Source organism: Sorex fumeus, unplaced genomic scaffold (genome assembly GCF_029834395.1).
Source record: "Sorex fumeus unplaced genomic scaffold, SorFum_2.1 ptg000008l, whole genome shotgun sequence".
Classification (NCBI taxonomy): domain Eukaryota; kingdom Metazoa; phylum Chordata; class Mammalia; order Eulipotyphla; family Soricidae; genus Sorex; species Sorex fumeus.
In genome coordinates this window covers 85,345,407-85,361,157 of record NW_026606065.1, presented here as the reverse complement: position 1 = coordinate 85,361,157, position 15,751 = coordinate 85,345,407, and the positions used below count along the sequence as shown (strand labels likewise).

The window sequence follows — 15,751 nt, the reverse complement described above, 5'->3', positions numbered from 1 at the left end:
CAGAATTAACATTAGACTCGACAGGTAAATAGTGCGGGAACATTATGGGGAAATAACACCAACCTGGTTGTCACACCCCACAACTGCTGCCATTCTCTGTCAGTGTGATCCTGGGGCTGGGGACCCCCCCTGCGGATGACTGCATTCCCAGATGAACTGAAAAATTAATCACTCTTTGGGAAGACTGTGAGGAATTCTCTGGTGGTGCAGTGAAGCCTTCAAGAGAACGTTTGTGTTCCCAAAAGGGAAGCTTAGGGATCCGAGCTGAAGGCCTGGCACCCCTCACAGCCCTCACTGCACCCAGGAAATGGGAAAAGATTCAATCACTTATCAGTTTTGCCTAGAAAGGGATGTGGTCACGCCTACTTACAAAAAGCCGGACACAAAGGAACCAAGGAGGGAGCTGGAGCGATAGCACAGCAGGTAGGGCACTTGCCTTGCCTATGACCAACCTGGGTTTGATCCCTGGCATCTCATATGGTCCCCTGATCCCCGCCAGGAGTGATCCCTGAATGCAGAGGCAAGAGTAAGCCCTAAGCACCACCAGGTGTGGCTCCAAAACAAAACAACAAAAACCCTAGATGCAGCTAAGGTAAGGTATTGGGGACCAATAGCACCCAGATGTAGCAAAAGATGCTCGCATCCCTGAGGGCTCCTACAGACATCTGAAAAAGGGAGGTTGTTCCGTAAAGAGGGAAGCTGACACCTCAATGCACCGGGGTGGGGGCCTAGTACAGCTCAGGGATATACCAACTTTGAAGGTCGTGTCAGAGACAATCAGAGAATGTTAACGGTCAGATAAAATAGCACAGTGGTTATCGCACTTGCCTTTCACGCAGCTGATTTCAGTTGGGTTTCCAGCACTACACATGGCCCTCCAAACCCTCAGAGAAGGATCCCTGAACACAGAGCCAGAAGTAGACCCTGAGCACCCGTGGGTGTGGCCCCCCAAGCCACAATAATAATAATAATAATAATAATAATAATAATGATAAAAGTTCAATGAAACGGTATGTTGTTACAGTGCTGTTGCAGGATTTCTGACTCAGGTTGCCTCACTGCAGGGCAGCAGACTATAAAAGACTTACAGATGGGGGCATGGGCTCTGAAAAAGATGGCACATTCTGGAAAGTGATCATAGTGGAAGAAATATCCTACTTCAGTAAAGGGATATACACAAACCTTTTAGTATCTGTACCATAAACCATACTTTCCAAAAGGAGAGAGAGAGAGAGAGAGAGAGAGAGAGAGAGAGAGAGAGACAGAAGAAAAAATAAAAGCAGGATGGGGTGGGTGGGTGGGAGGGAAACTGGGGACATTGGTGGTGGGAAATGTACACTGGTGAAGGGATGGGTTTTGAAACATGATATGACTGAAACCTAATCATGAACAACCTTCTAACTGTGTATCTCACTGTGGTTCAATAAAAATAAATTAATAAAACAAAAGAAATATGCTCCTTTAATTTTCTTATTTATACTTCGCGGCATATTCGATATGCCAAAAACAGTAACAAGTTTCACAATGGAAATGTTACTGGTGCCCGCTCAAGCAAATTGAAGAACAACGGGAAGACAGTGCTACCGTGATACAGTGCTATGCTTTCCTACAGATTCTCCTGTTGTTTTGGTATCTGAGGTGTGTGCAGGTGCTCTCTAACATAAACTGAAAATAATATGAGCCAACTTCTACATCAGAGGTGACTCCTTGGAAGCAGACTGCTAGTTTTCTGCACCACTACCTTTCAGTGCTAACCATTCTTGGTTCTCGTGGCCTCGGGGTTCAGGGAGTGAATTCTGGGGTGCTCTGTGCCCCCAACGGGGTGATCTTGGCTAATTTTGTGAGAGCTAGGCTGAGACTGTGTTTCTGGGGGAGGCCCCTCGTTTCACCTGGACATGGGGACAAATGCTGTGTCTTCCCTGCTGGGGAAAATGCAGGGCTGTGGACAGCGGCTGTGGATACAGATGGGCAGCGGTTCCACCGCTCCACTGTGCTCACTGGTCACACACCCACCCAGGGGAGAGAGAACAGGACACTGACCCTCGCAGTCGGCAGGCACTGAGGTGCAGAGCTCTCTGAAGGGCCGTGAACACCTGGCTTCCAGAGAAAGGCCGCAGCCTCACCTAGGGAATTTTCTTGTTTTTGTGTGTTTCTGTTGTAGTTGTTTTGGGGCCACACCTGGTGATGCTCAGGCGGGGCTCAGGGGACCATATGGGATACTGGGAGTTGAACTAGGGTTAACTGTGTGCAAGGCAAGTGCCTTAGCTGCTGTACTATCTCTCCAGGTCCCTGTGAGCCCAGCTATGGAATTTTCTATGTGGTCCTGAGCCCCGACAGGCAGGGGTGCCTCTCTGGCTGGCCATCTGCGGGATGTGGATAGGACACCCAGGTCACTGGGGCTCTCCCCAACAACCTCATGGACTCACCAGCTTTTCCAGCTCGATGATCCGCTTTTCCTGCTGGTGTATTTGTTGATTCTTCATCTCTAACACCTGCTTCAGACTCTTCATGTCTTCTTCCAAGTGCTGGTATGGCGCCAGTGCAATCTGTGGGGTTGAGAACATGGAACTATGACAGGAGCCACCAGTATCACAGAGTCCTATCCAGATTTTTCATTTTGTTTACTTGAGGGGACCACTCCTGGTGGTGTCAGGGCCCACGTGGCGTTAGGGAGTCAGACCAAGGCTCTGACATTAGAAACACAGGCTCTAGTCCTTTCAGCAGTCATCCACCTGGTCCAAATTTAGCTTTTAAAAATTGCCTACTAGGAACTAGAACAGGGGTTGTGGGAGAGAATGAGCAGGGGCAGGGTGGACAGCAGAGAGAAGGAAATAGGGAGGAAGAGGAAGAGAGACAGAGACAAAGAGAACAGAGGAGGGAGAGATAGAGACAGAGAATAGAGGAGGGAGAGAAGGAATAAAGAAAGAGAAGGAAGAAGGAGAGAGGGATGGAGGGGGAGGGAGAGCACAGATAGGAAAGAAAATGGGAGAGAGGGAAAGAGAAAGATGGAGAGAAAGTCAGAGAAGGGAGAGGGAAGAAAAGAACGAGAGAGTGAGAGAGCAAGAGAGTGAGAGAAAGAATGAGAAGGTGAGAATGCTGGAATGTTCCTATACTTCCAGTCCAGTCCCCAAAGGGAACTCGTGGGATAAAAAGTAAATTCTATCAGATTTTCATATTCTCCCAGACACCCTGGATTAACAGGCAGGGTGGCGGGTGGAGTGACAGGTCCCACCTGTGACCACGTGACACTCCCATCCCTACACCAGGCCTAGGGAGAGTCTGCTGACAGAACAGAAGGGCTGTTCTAGACAGAGAAATGTTTGAGCAAAGTGCCAGATATCACACAGGCATCAAACCAGAGAGCATTAGGTTAAGTCTGAATTTCATGTAACTTCTTTTGTCTAAATGTCATGGGATACTCTTAGGTTCAAAACATTCATTAATCTGTCATTTAAACATCCCTGGACACCTTGCATTTTCTCTGAGAGAAGGAACATCACCAGCTTTTCTGGATAAACCTCCCCAGCACCCACTAACTGGAGCTTCAGGGGGTCTGTCACTGTGGGCTGAGTGGGCTGGCATGGGGCGTGACTGGTCAGGTGATGGGGGCTAGGACAGGGGTCGGGGCGCTGGCAGTCTGATGCAAAGATGAAGCCCATATGTCCCCTTCACAGGAGGTTGACGGGTCGTGGGGGAAACCCAGCGGCCATGGTGAGCTATTGCTGGTGGGCCAGTAGGGAGGGCTGTTTTGGGGGCCCAGCTTCCCAGGGTGGGGTTCCACAGGGCTGGGGGTGTGGGTGTGGGAAGCCAGGGAGCACCTCCAGCTGCTCCTCCGTGTTCTTCCGCAGAGCCTCCTCGAAGCGCCTGGCTCGGTCTCGCAGACACTCACTCTGGAAGGTCAGCGTGTCCACCTGATCCTGCAAGTGACCCCGAGAAGCCCAGCTCCAGCGAGATGTGTGCTGTTGCTGGGAGACCCATGGCCCCCGCCCCGCCCTGGGAAGGCCAGACCCTCCCACAGTTCCTGTTTCCTGCTGCTGCTCCTTGGTGCCCCCATTCCTTTCACATACTTTCAGTGTACACCCCAGGCTCCTTGCCTCCTTGCCTCCTGCCACCAGACATGACTTGGATCTACCCCCCCTATGGGGCCCCACAGAGAGGGGCAGGAGTAGTCATACGTCCTGCCTTGCATGGTGGAGAGAACGTCGCCCACACACTCCTATTTCTCGGTCCTGGGGCCTTGTCCAGAACAGAGCACAGAAGTACTGACAGCGGAGGGTCTGCACAGGAAGTGCACAGACACCATATGTGCATGTCTGTCTGCGTCTGTGCATGTGTGTGTATGTGTGTGCGTGTGTGTATGTCTGTGTGTATATCTGTGAGTGTGGGTGACTGTGTGTGCATGTTTCTGTGTGTCTGTGCATGTCTATGTATATCTGTATACGTGTCTGTGTGCTTCATTTTGTGCATCTGTGTGTGCATGTATCTATATGTGTCTGTGTATTTGTGTCTCTCTCTGTCTTGGTATATTCATGCATGTGCATCTGTGTGCTTCTGTACATGCACAGAGTGGGATAAAGGTGGGAGCTCAATGCAGCAACCCTGAGACCACCCACAGCCCTGAGAGGAAGTTTGCCTTACAAACTCACGAGAGTTCTCTGGACTCACAAAGACAGCAGAGAGAGAGGCACCTAGTTTCAGGGGCATCTTGTCCCGGCCTTTAGGAGGAACAGCTGACCATCTCACAGAGGAATCCTTCCCTCAAGCTCAACACAGAAACCATCCAACCACCCTTGACTTCCCCCAATCCTAACACACTGGTGACAAGGTGTCAGGTGTCCTTGTTCCAATCCTGCTGAATCCATCTCCTAAAGTCCCACAGTGCACAAACTCTCCTGACCACTCTCCCTCGGGTGGGGCCACCTTGCTGGTTTTCTCCTGCCCCCAGCACCTGTATTCTAACTCTCCAGCCTTCAAATTGAAGTAAGGGTGAAGGGATGCTTTAAAAGTATAAATCCAGGGGCAGAGAGAAAGTGCAGCAGGCAATGAAGCACCTTGTATACGGCTGACCCGGGTTTGATCCTGGGCATCCCGTATGGTCTCCTGAGCACTGCCTGGTATGGCCCCAAACGAAACAAAACCAAAAGTACGAAGCCAAGCCCCCTACCAGCCCCAGCCAAGTCAAACCCTGCTGCCTTCCTGCATGAGGTGCCTGTTCTGATGCAGAGTAACACGTGCCCCTCCGTCCCTCTCCTCTCCCAGCCTGGCTCTCCATGAATCCTCACCCACTTACCTTCCTGTTTCTTGCTGGCATTGTCTGCTCCCCACTCACTCTTATTCCCCAGACACATCCCTGTCTGACCCTCCGGTCATGGGGCTGCACAGCACATCCCTGGAGGGAGCAGAGTCTGGGGTCCTCATTCACACCTGCTCCCTGCTGGCTGCATCTCTAACAGCCAGCGCATGCCCTGTGTGGAGGTGAAGGAATGGAGGCCAGTCTAGGATGCTGGTTCCTGCCAGGGAGTCAAGAGAGCCTGCTCCTGACTTTCAAGCAGAGTGAATGATAGCACCTGTCTCGAGCAGTGCTGTGGTTATAAAGTTCTCCATTCAATGCCCCCATTTCTGTTAATGGTAAAATCCAGGGACAAGAGTCTTCCTATGAACTACTGTGGCAAGAGAATGGCCTCATGCCACTGAATATTGGAGTCAGGTATTGCAAATGAGGAATTTAACCCCAGTGATCCAGCAAGGTCCAGAGTGCCACCTGAATGGCGATCTGCACCTGGGCAGAGGAGCCTGTTCTGCAAACCAACTTCAGCAGCTTCACTGGCTGCTTCCCCCACCCGGCCCTGCCCAACTGCTCCTATCTCATGTCTGAATCAAGGCTCCTACAGCGCCAGGAAGTGCAGATGCTGGTGCCTCGGGACAGCAGAGGGGTGAGTGGGCGCTTGTAGGTCTGTGAGGCAGCAAATGTAAGTCAAAGCCCAGGGCAACCCAGTTGGATTCCTGCAGCCCCACCCCACTCTGTTGCCACTGCAGGAACTTTCCAGAGCACGCCAGAGAAATGACCATTGCTACAAGCTCTCCGGCTCCAAGCCTTTTCAGTGCTGTCAAAGGGGATCTTTCTTTCAAGCCTTTATTCCTCTATCAAACACCAAACACCAACCCCCCCCCAAAAAAAAAAAAAAACAGGCCAGCATTATCAAGGATGGATCTGAGACACAAAACTGTGGTTTTTCCTAGCACAGAGACTACTTTGGACTGTGCGTGCACCTGGATGTTAGGCTACAAGGTGCAAAGACCCAGCTAGTGAATGTCCGGGCCTCGAATGGGATACTCATGAGTGAACCAATGACAGTGATGGGGTTAAGTGTAGCAACACTTGAAAGCATAATGATAGCAACAGCTGTGACATAAAGCATTTACCCACTACAACACACCTTACAAACACTCCTTCTCTAAAAGTGCATATGCCGGGGCTGGAGCGATAGCACAGCAGGTAGGGTGTTTGCCTTGCATGCGGCCGACCAGGGTTTGATTCCCAGCATCCCATATGGTCCCCTGAGCACTGCCAGGAGTAAATCCTGAGTGCGGAACCAGGAGTAACCCCTGTGCATCGCCAGGTGAGACCCAAATACCAAAAAAAAAAAGTGCCTATACCTTGGGGAAAGTCCTACTGGTCCATTTGACACCTGAGCACACTGAGGCCACAGAACCCGTGTAACTAAGAGATCAAAGTCAGTAAGAGATGGTATACTGGGGATTTAAGTACAAAGTTCAAATCTATTACCACCAAACCTGTTTCTCCAGCTGCCAGGATCCCAAGGAGGCTGGCTGGGCCTTTGCACCCTCCTGTGCCAAGTGCTCTCAGCCCCTCTGACTATCCACTCTCATAGCTCGAATGGAGGAGAAGCAGGACTGCCGTGGAGTGGACAGTCGGGGCTGAAACAAAACTCACTTTCTTTTCAGTTTGGGACCAGAAGGTTTGTGTTTTTGTTTTGCTTTTAATACACAGGATGGGGACCATATGCCTCCTATTTTGCTATCTGCTTTCCACTTTCTTTTCCCTCCCTCCCTCATTTTCTCTTTCATTCAGTCATTCACTCTTTTTTCTTTTCTGTCACAGCTGCTGGTGGTCAGGGGTTATTCCTGCCTGTTCTTAGGAGTGACCCTTGGCTGTGCTTGGGGGACCCTATGTAGTGCTGGGGATTCGCACTGCAGTTGGTGAGGTGCAAGGCAACTGCCTCAACCCCTGTGCTGTCTCTCTGGCCCTGGCTTGCTTCTGCTGGAGTGAGATGCGGGGTACCCAAGGGAGTCTAGTGGAAGTCCTCTGCCCAGGACAAGCCACAAAAGAGGGTTGCAGGGGCCACTGGAGGCCTGTTGCTGAGTCGAAGGAGGGCACCGTGCTGGCAGCAGCCAGCCCCCCAGTTCTGGACAGGACAAGCAGCCAGTGATTGTCCCCAGGGTCTGTATCCCGCCCTCTTCAGGCAGATCTGTGATACACTCACTGCTGGGGCAGTGCTGTTACAGTCACAGCCACCCTCCACTGTTTACCAGGCCACCTTCCGCTATATAAATATAAATATATATATATATATATATATATATATATATATAGGCTGGAATGAATGATAGCACAGTGGTAAGGCGTTTGCCTTGCACGCAGCCAGACTGGCTGAGCCGGGTTCAATTCCTCCACCCCTCTCGGAGAGCCTGGCAAGCTACTGAGAGTATTCAATGTGCCAAACACAGTAACAAGAAGTCTCACAATGGAGATGTTACTGGGCCCGCTTGAGCAAATCGATGAACAACGGGAGGACAGTGACAGTGATATATCACTGTCACTGTCACTGTCCTCCCATTGTTCATCAATTTTCTCAAGCGGGTCCAGTAACGTCTCCATTGTGAGACTGTTGTTACTGTGTTTGGCATATCAAATGCGTCATGGGTAGCTTGCCAGGCTTTGCCGCACGGGTGAGATACTCTCAGCAGCTTGCCAGGCTCTCCGAGAGGGGCGGAGAAATCAAACCATGTTGGCTGCATGCAAGGCAAACGCCCTACCGCTGTGCTATCGCTCCAGCCCGGGAGACCCATATAGAAAAAGAAAACACATAGGAATAGAAATACCTGTTAATATATAGTTCTCACCTTAAAAGCTGTTTTTCAGACTTAAGAAGTTAGCAGCATATAATAATCACAGAGTTCTACAATGTTTACCACTCTCTACAATATGAACAATGTTCATTATATAACATAGCATGTAAATCACATATATACACATACACACGTGTGTATATTTGGCATTTGATATTTGGCAAAGAATCTGGCAAGATGACCCAGTGACACCTCACAGAATGACCACAGCATCGTGGACTTCATTTCCCAGGCAGCTCCTGGCTAGGAGTGTGGGTGGTCCCTGTGGCTCTGGGTCTCTGGGAGGCTGAGGGAGAGGCAGAGAACAGGGGAGGCCTTTCATTGTCCCCTTGAGATCAGGCGGTTCCCTGCAAATGCCAGCCCTTAGGTATGGCAGAGAAGAGGTTCCCACTGCACCAGCTGGAGGTACTTCGAGCCCCTTTGCAGTTCCCAAGCATTCACGGTCACTTCTGTGCTTTGCAGTTCTTCCACCGTCCCCTCTGCTGAGAAAGCTCTCCCCCCCTCCTCCCCCTTGTCCTTAGGCACAGATGTTTCTCTCAGGCACGGTGTGTGCTTGGGGGGGTGGAGGGGGCAGTCCCTTGGAACTCCCGTGATGCTCCTGTGAGCTGCGTTCAAAGGAGGAATCTGTGGGACTCTGGGGACAAGTCGGTGTCACCGGCAGGCTTACATGCCACTGGCCCTCACACTCTGAGCAGATGGTCAGTTGCCTGAGGTGAGGAAATGAATCCTGCTGGCCGCTAAAGTAAAGGCTTAGTGCAGGACCCAGGGTGGAACGGGAGCTAGATGCCTGTCTACAAGGGGCAACAATGAAATATTAACCTGTAAGGACAACCGCAGCTTTTCAAAACTTTCTTCCAGTTCTTTCTTTTCAAGCTCGTGGGTAGACATCAGCTCTGAAGAGAAGACAGCACATAGTTAAGAGGTCTTTCTTTCAAAAAGGATCAAACCGGACCCTCTGTCAAAACAAGGAGCGGAGGTAACTAAGGGTCACTGGTAGCTAGGAGAGGGACCTGGAGAAGTTTCCCCAGCAGAGAGGAATGGTGCGTGGTGTGAAGCAGATGGGAGAGGAAGAGAAGAGGAAAGAAGGGAGAGAGGACAGAAGTGGTGGAGGGAGTCACGCGTGCTCAGGGGCACACACTGATGTACCCTGCTCTGCCATTTTATTATTATTATTATTATGTTTTGGTTTGGAGTCCACACCCAGTGGTACTCAGGACTTACTCCTGGTTCTGCACTCAGGGATCACCCCTGGTGGGCTCGGGGGACCATATGGGGTGCTGGGGTGCAAACCTGAGTTGGCTGCTTGCAGGACAAGCCCCCTACCCACAATATTATGTCCCACCAAGTCAGACTCTCCATCCATGGTATTCATTGATTCCCACCACCCCGACTTTTCCTGCTGGTGAAACAACTAAGCAATCCATGTTAAGTCTCCATTTCTTTTTTTTTTATGATCTCAGGATCACTCCTTTCACACTATGAATAAATCCAAATTTAGGGAAAAAGAAGGAAGTTTATGAGGAGTTGTGAGGGACCGTCTTGCTCATCAGGGCTAGCTGGGGAGTGACTGGGTAACTGCTGCCGTGCTAAGTCTGCGAGGACATGGGCCGTGGGGTGGCATTTGGGAAACTGCAAATCTCCAGGATTTGCTAAGAGCAAAGATTCTAAGTAAAAAACACAGACCAAAGGAAGGACTAATTGGATTGGTTCCTCTTGAAGAGTTTGGAACAATTCTAATCCTTGAAAAGTGTCATCCCAGTGATAATTTGCAAGTTCGGCAGAAAGAGATGTCATGTAAGAGTTATTAAGCAAATGGATTCTATTTTCCTCCAGATGGGAACAGTCTTATTAACTGGGTAAAGCCCATTTCATTCTGGCTACACAAGCAATTTGTTTTCAGGTTACCACTGGAAGGAGGAAAGGTCTCATTAATCAGCCTGAATCATTTGCTTAGAACAGGACGGTGCTGGAGACCAACAATTATCATCCAGGCTGACAGGCGCTGCAATTAGGAAAAACTCTGTGGTTTCTATTGACCCAAATCTTTTAACTAATGATGATGAAGGCCTCTAAGAAACCCAGTTGTTAGAGCTGAAATTTACATTTGAAGAAAAACCACATTTGTACTTACTTTGTGTGGACATGGAACCACATAGCTTTTTGATCTATCTGCCTGTGTCTAAATGATCAGTTTAAGAAGTCATCAAGAGCACTGGACTGTTCTTAATAATGAACTCTTCAGCTACCATTACAAATGCCTACATTCTCTGACACCTTGAATATCTAACTCAAAGGCCTTGGGTAAAACTTCATTGGCAAGAACAACGCTGCCAGTTGTTTACATGGAAAACCAGCACTACAGTTCAGGGTGCTGCCTCCAAGCACAGCGCCTTTCCAGAGGCCATTTTCCTACAGGCAGGGGGAGGCTTTATGCTATTGTCAAGGGACCCTAAGGCCCCAAGAGTAAAGAAAAGTCAGGATCTAGTCCAGATGCTATAAACCATGACTGATATCTGCATACCCAGAAAGCAACCCATTGGGGCTGGAGAGATCGCACAGTGGGTAGGGCATTTGCCTTGCACGTGGCCAAGCCGGGTTCGAATCCCAGCATCCAGTGTGGTCCCCTGAGCACTGCCAGGGCTGATTCCTGAGTGCAGAGACAGGAGTAACCCTTGAGCATCACTGGGTGTGACCCCAAAAAGGAAAAAAAAAAGGAAAGCAGCTCATTTACTGTAAGGTTGTAACAACTTGTCCTACATTTGATTTTGTGCTTGAAGACTATGACTGGCAACTTTTTTGTTTTGTTTTGGGGAAAACACACCCAGAAGTGCTCAGGGATCACTCCTGGTTGGGATCAGGGGACCATGTGGGATGCCAGGGATTGAACCTGGATCAGCCTCATACAAGGTAAAAGCCCTACCTGCTGTACTGTATCTTCAGCCCCAACGATTGACAACTCTTGCTGTCTATTAGCATCACCTGGGGAGCCTTAACAATCTTGATGTCTGACTTCAACCTAGAGCAGCTAAATTAGATTTGCAGCAGGACCTAAGCATTAGGTAGTTACCCAAAAATCCAGGTGGCTCCGATGATGTGCACCCCAGGGTTTAACTGGTGTTCAGAGCTGAAGATCCAGTGTGGGTACACGAGTGATGGAGGCTCATTTGTGGAAAGGCCTCTCCCTCCTACTACCTGGTGCGCTGGGGTCCCAGGGGGGCAATGACAAGAGACTTAATTGCCCCACAGTAGACTCTGTGGTTTACAATGGATACAAATTTTAAAAACTCATGTTAATTTTCAAATCAAAACTTTTTTTTAACCAATGGTTAACTTTCTTTGTCTTCAATCTAACAACCACCCAACTGAAAATAAAAAGTGAAAAAAGAAAATGAATTGTATATAAGAATGAAAAAAATGCTAGAGTGTAAAAAGCTTTGGCAAAGGCAGAATCTTGGTAGCACTTGGTAAAGGTGGCCATTGCTGTTTAACCCACACTAGACCCATGGGATCCGATGAGAACTCAAAATTACACAAAGGCACAAATTCAGCCCACAGTGAACATGCTCTGTGAGAGCAAGGCGGAGACCCAGGGACGTCCAGGGCTGCTGTGGCCCCGAAACCACAAAACAGGGTTATCAGTTAATTTTATAAGCTACCCCAGACAAAATCAAGGATTCCCACGCCCAAAGCTGGCTGTCAAGCTCAGTGACCCGTTAGAATCCCGTTAAAGCTCTAACACCTCTTGATGCCTATAGGCCTTACCCAGCCCAGCTCCCCAGAAACAAGGGGTGCTGCTTGCTTCCTGTCCCAGATCCCCCCAGCTTCCCTGCCCTGGACTCCAATATCTAGGTAAGGAGGGGAGAAGCTGCATGAGAAAAGAGTTACCTGGACCCCACATTTCTAACCCTTCTTCCCACAGGAACCCAACACAGGGGAAGGAAGGAAAGTCAGCACAGGAGGAAGAGCAGAAGGGCAGGCTGCGTCTCCATGCAGCAGGCGGTGAGGGGGACAGGGGTGACTGGTGTGCCCCCCAACACACACGCACATGTACACATATGCACACCCACACACATGCACATACACACATGCACACGCACACGTGCACACACACAGGCACACACACGTACACACACACACGCGCACACACACAAGCCCTGGCAGCTACCTTGGACCTTGTGGTCGTGGTCGTCCTGTAGGATGGCGATGGCGACCGTGTGGTTATTTTCCATCTCCAGGAGCGCAGCCTCGTGGCTGCCACTGATGTCTTCCACCTGAGGGGCAGGCACAGGGGGTCACACCAAGCGTGGGGCAGCCACAGAGGAAAGCGCAATGGCCCTGAATGTTGGAAGCCACTGAGCCCAGGTGACAGCCAGGAGCTGTGCTGGTGAGGAGGGGAGTAGGGAAATGTGCCAGGACCCTTTCATCCCTTTTTCCCCATGGCAGGGGGACGGCAGTGCTGAGGCCGGGTGTTTGCAGGGGACAGGCTGCCAAAGCCATCTCTTTCTGGTCCCAGGTTGCCTGTGCTCCCTCCTTCTGTATCTATGTATCCCAAGGCCTCCCTACCACAGGGTCTGTGCGGTTCTCAGCATCAGGGGGTACTGTGGGGTGCAGGCAGGCAAAAGGATGCAACTGAGTTTACTAAGTTCCACTTTACCCTCACAGGAACAGGAAGTCTACGTGTTATGTCCATTTCACAGATGTGGAACATCAAGGCCCGGAGTTTGGAAAACCCTTGCCCAAGGCCTTACAAATGACAGAGCTCAGCCATCAGCCCAGGTCTATGTGACTCCAAAGGCGAAGTTCCCTCCAACACACTTTTGCTGCCAAAAGTAACCCAGCATCGAGTACCTCCGAGTGTTGCAACCAAACACCAAGCAGGGCTGTGGGCGCTGCTGCACCTGCCCTCCTGCCTGATAGTAACCTAGACTCCCACTGGCCATATGGATGGGGCCTGGGAAGGAGGAGCTGCTGTTCCCGGTGGAAGGTGCATTTGCAGCAGCAGACTCGCATGGTGGGGACTCTTGTAGCCCACATTCCCCTTCCCCACCTCCCTGCACACTCTGCCCATCCCTCCCACAACCACTATGGTCACTGCTTTGGTGGCTCTTGCTTTAACTTCAAATGTGGCTTGCCAGATTCCCGAAAATATCCTCTTCCTTCGACGGCGAGCCCCAGGCCAGAGTTGTCCCAATGTTTTTGCAGGTGAACCCCGGAGACAAGTACCACGAAACAGGAATCCAGGGTGCGAGTGTGCACTCTAACTCAGACGCAAGGGTCAGAAAACAATAGTTTCCTTTGTTACCTGGCTGATAGCATTTTATTGCTTTTATAAATAAAGTCACCTACAAAGCACTAACTTCATTTCATGAATTACAAACATGTCAAAATCTGGCTTCTGAAAAACACTGAACCGGAAAATACATCCAGGTCTTTGAGCAGTTAAGGGGGGGGGGGGGGGTGGATAGCAATGGGCTGAGCACACGCTAAGTGCATACTTTGCATGAAGAAAACATGGTTAGATTCCAGGGCCCTCCTGGTCACAGAGCTGGGTGTAGGAGCACCACATGTGCCCCAGGAAAATCAAACCAAAAGGAAGCCCAGCCTCTAGCTGGTGATACTGAGCGCCTCTCATGAGCCCTCCTTGGCCAGGACACACCTGACCTTGAAGGAAGAAGGTTCCTGAGGCCGGCTCACTCTGAAATGCAGGCAGAGCTGTTTTTATACACAGAAACAGGAGTGTTCCCTTCTAGATACTGGTCAGTTTCTTGGGGGAAATCTGCCTGACTTCTCTCCTGCAGAGCTCACTGCAAGAGAAAGCCCGTAGGTAAAACCAACACTGAGTTGAAGAGCTCTGGGAAACGGCAGGTTTCATTTACTGCTCTTTCCCCGGGGAAACTGTCGTTTGCTCGGGGCTCAGAGCTGTGAATCCAGCCCACAGAGAGGCTGAGGACCACCGCAGTTAGTGGTCTCTTTCCCACTTGGACAAGGTTTGGATGGAATCCTTGTCCAACGTCTTTCAGTCTCTGGGAAAAATAACCCCCTGGGAAAGAGAGTGAGGAACGCCTTTGTTTCCTGCTTCGCCTGTGAGGCGGTGGCTGTGACTTGCACTCTGCATGGTGAGGGGCCTCGCTCTGGCTCCAGCACACTCCTGCACTGATTCTTGGTGAATCAAGGGTGAGCGCACCCAGCTGCAGAGGGGCTCTGGGTACTGCTGACTTGATGGTAACCTGCCTGTGACCAGATCACATCCCCCTGGTCGACTGGGTCTGTGGGTTGGCGGCAGTCTCGCCAACACGTGAGGACTGATGGGTGGGACCCCGAGAGCAGAGCCCCTCAGGGAGCCTGTATGAGTGAGCATACAGCCTTAAGTTCGAGGCGACTGCAAGGACAGTCAACGAGTCTGGATTGGGCACAATGATCCCTGCTCTTTCGTGGATTTGCTTTGTTCTGTTTTGGGGCCACATCTGGCAGTACTGAGGGCTTACTTCTGTCTCTGTGCTTAGGGGTCACTCCTGCGGGGACGCCTGTGGTACCAGGGATCGAGCCTGGGTTGGTTGTGTGCAAGGCAACGTACTATCACTGCAGCCTGTGTCTGCACATCTTGTAACGTTGAAAGGGACCCTGTCCCCCCATGAGAAAGGGGTGGTCCGCTGCTGACCCTCCTCTCTCCAGAATTTACCTCCTGGGCGCTGCTCCCCACACTCCTAATTTCTTTCTGACTATCAGCAGGAATTCTGTCTCCTGCCACCTTCAGACCTTGGAGGGGACTCTGGGGTACCTCGAGGTGGTTTTCTGCATTCAGTGAAGTTCACTAAATCAGAGGCAAAAGGCGCTGAACCAGTGCCCTGGGAGATGTCCCCCTGCTTTTCTCCCTGTCAGAACCCGTGGTGCCCCCTTCGGCCACTGCGGCTCCCCCTCCTTCCTGCAGGCCGAGCATGGAGGCGTCAATGTGCCCATAGGCTGAACTGTCCCTACGCCGCAAAGAGTCAGTCGGTTCCAGGCAGCAGACTCCAGCCCGAGGCTGTGCGTGCTCTGCTGGGTGACTGGGGGTAGAGGGAGGCAGAGGCGCCTTCTGGGATGGGTGTGAGAAGACAGTGACCCAATGGCTGCAGGCATCGGCGATTCCCATGTCATTTAGAATGAAGTGCTTTACACGGTCTCAGTTTTACTTATGACATCCAAACGTGATGAAATTCACATCAGCCTGCACCTCAGACACTCTGAAGCCCACTCAGGCCTCTCTCACTGACTCCTCTACAGAGAAGGTTGAGGTTTCTGCCCTCCCGCACCTGCTGCTGTACCTGGGGACTGACTCAGGGCAGGTAGCGAGCGTGCTGGAGCCTCCGAGCTGGCTCTGGTCCCACGCCAGCATGTGCTTATTGGCCCCATCTGAGCTCCCCAGTGGCCTGGCCTCACCTCCTTTCAGCAGAGAAAGCCTCATGGCTGTCACAGGGTGCGGAGTGGGGAGAGGGACTCTGGTGCTGAGGGACAACGACCTCATGCTTGTTGGTTAGAGAGAGCTTGTTTCTGCTGCTGGTGCTGTGGTGCCTGAGAGCCCTGGACACACGGAGCAAGGCCCTGGCGGAGTAGCCTCTGCCCA

At 51.0% G+C, this 15,751-nt stretch overlaps 1 protein-coding gene across 2 annotated transcripts in view; it reads right to left on the bottom strand.

Moving 5' to 3' along the window:
- Positions 1–15,751, bottom strand: part of MTUS2 (microtubule associated scaffold protein 2) — a 402,576-nt gene that overhangs the window by 4,657 nt on the left and 382,168 nt on the right. For both annotated transcript variants that reach the window (XM_056108589.1, XM_056108597.1), the window contains exons 9-12: positions 12,317–12,422; positions 8,971–9,044; positions 3,819–3,917; positions 2,427–2,546 (exon numbers count right to left, since the gene is read on the bottom strand). In XM_056108589.1, coding sequence (XP_055964564.1) covers positions 2,427–2,546; positions 3,819–3,917; positions 8,971–9,044; positions 12,317–12,422 — 399 coding nt within the window. The remainder of the gene's footprint in view (positions 1–2,426; positions 2,547–3,818; positions 3,918–8,970; positions 9,045–12,316; positions 12,423–15,751) is intronic.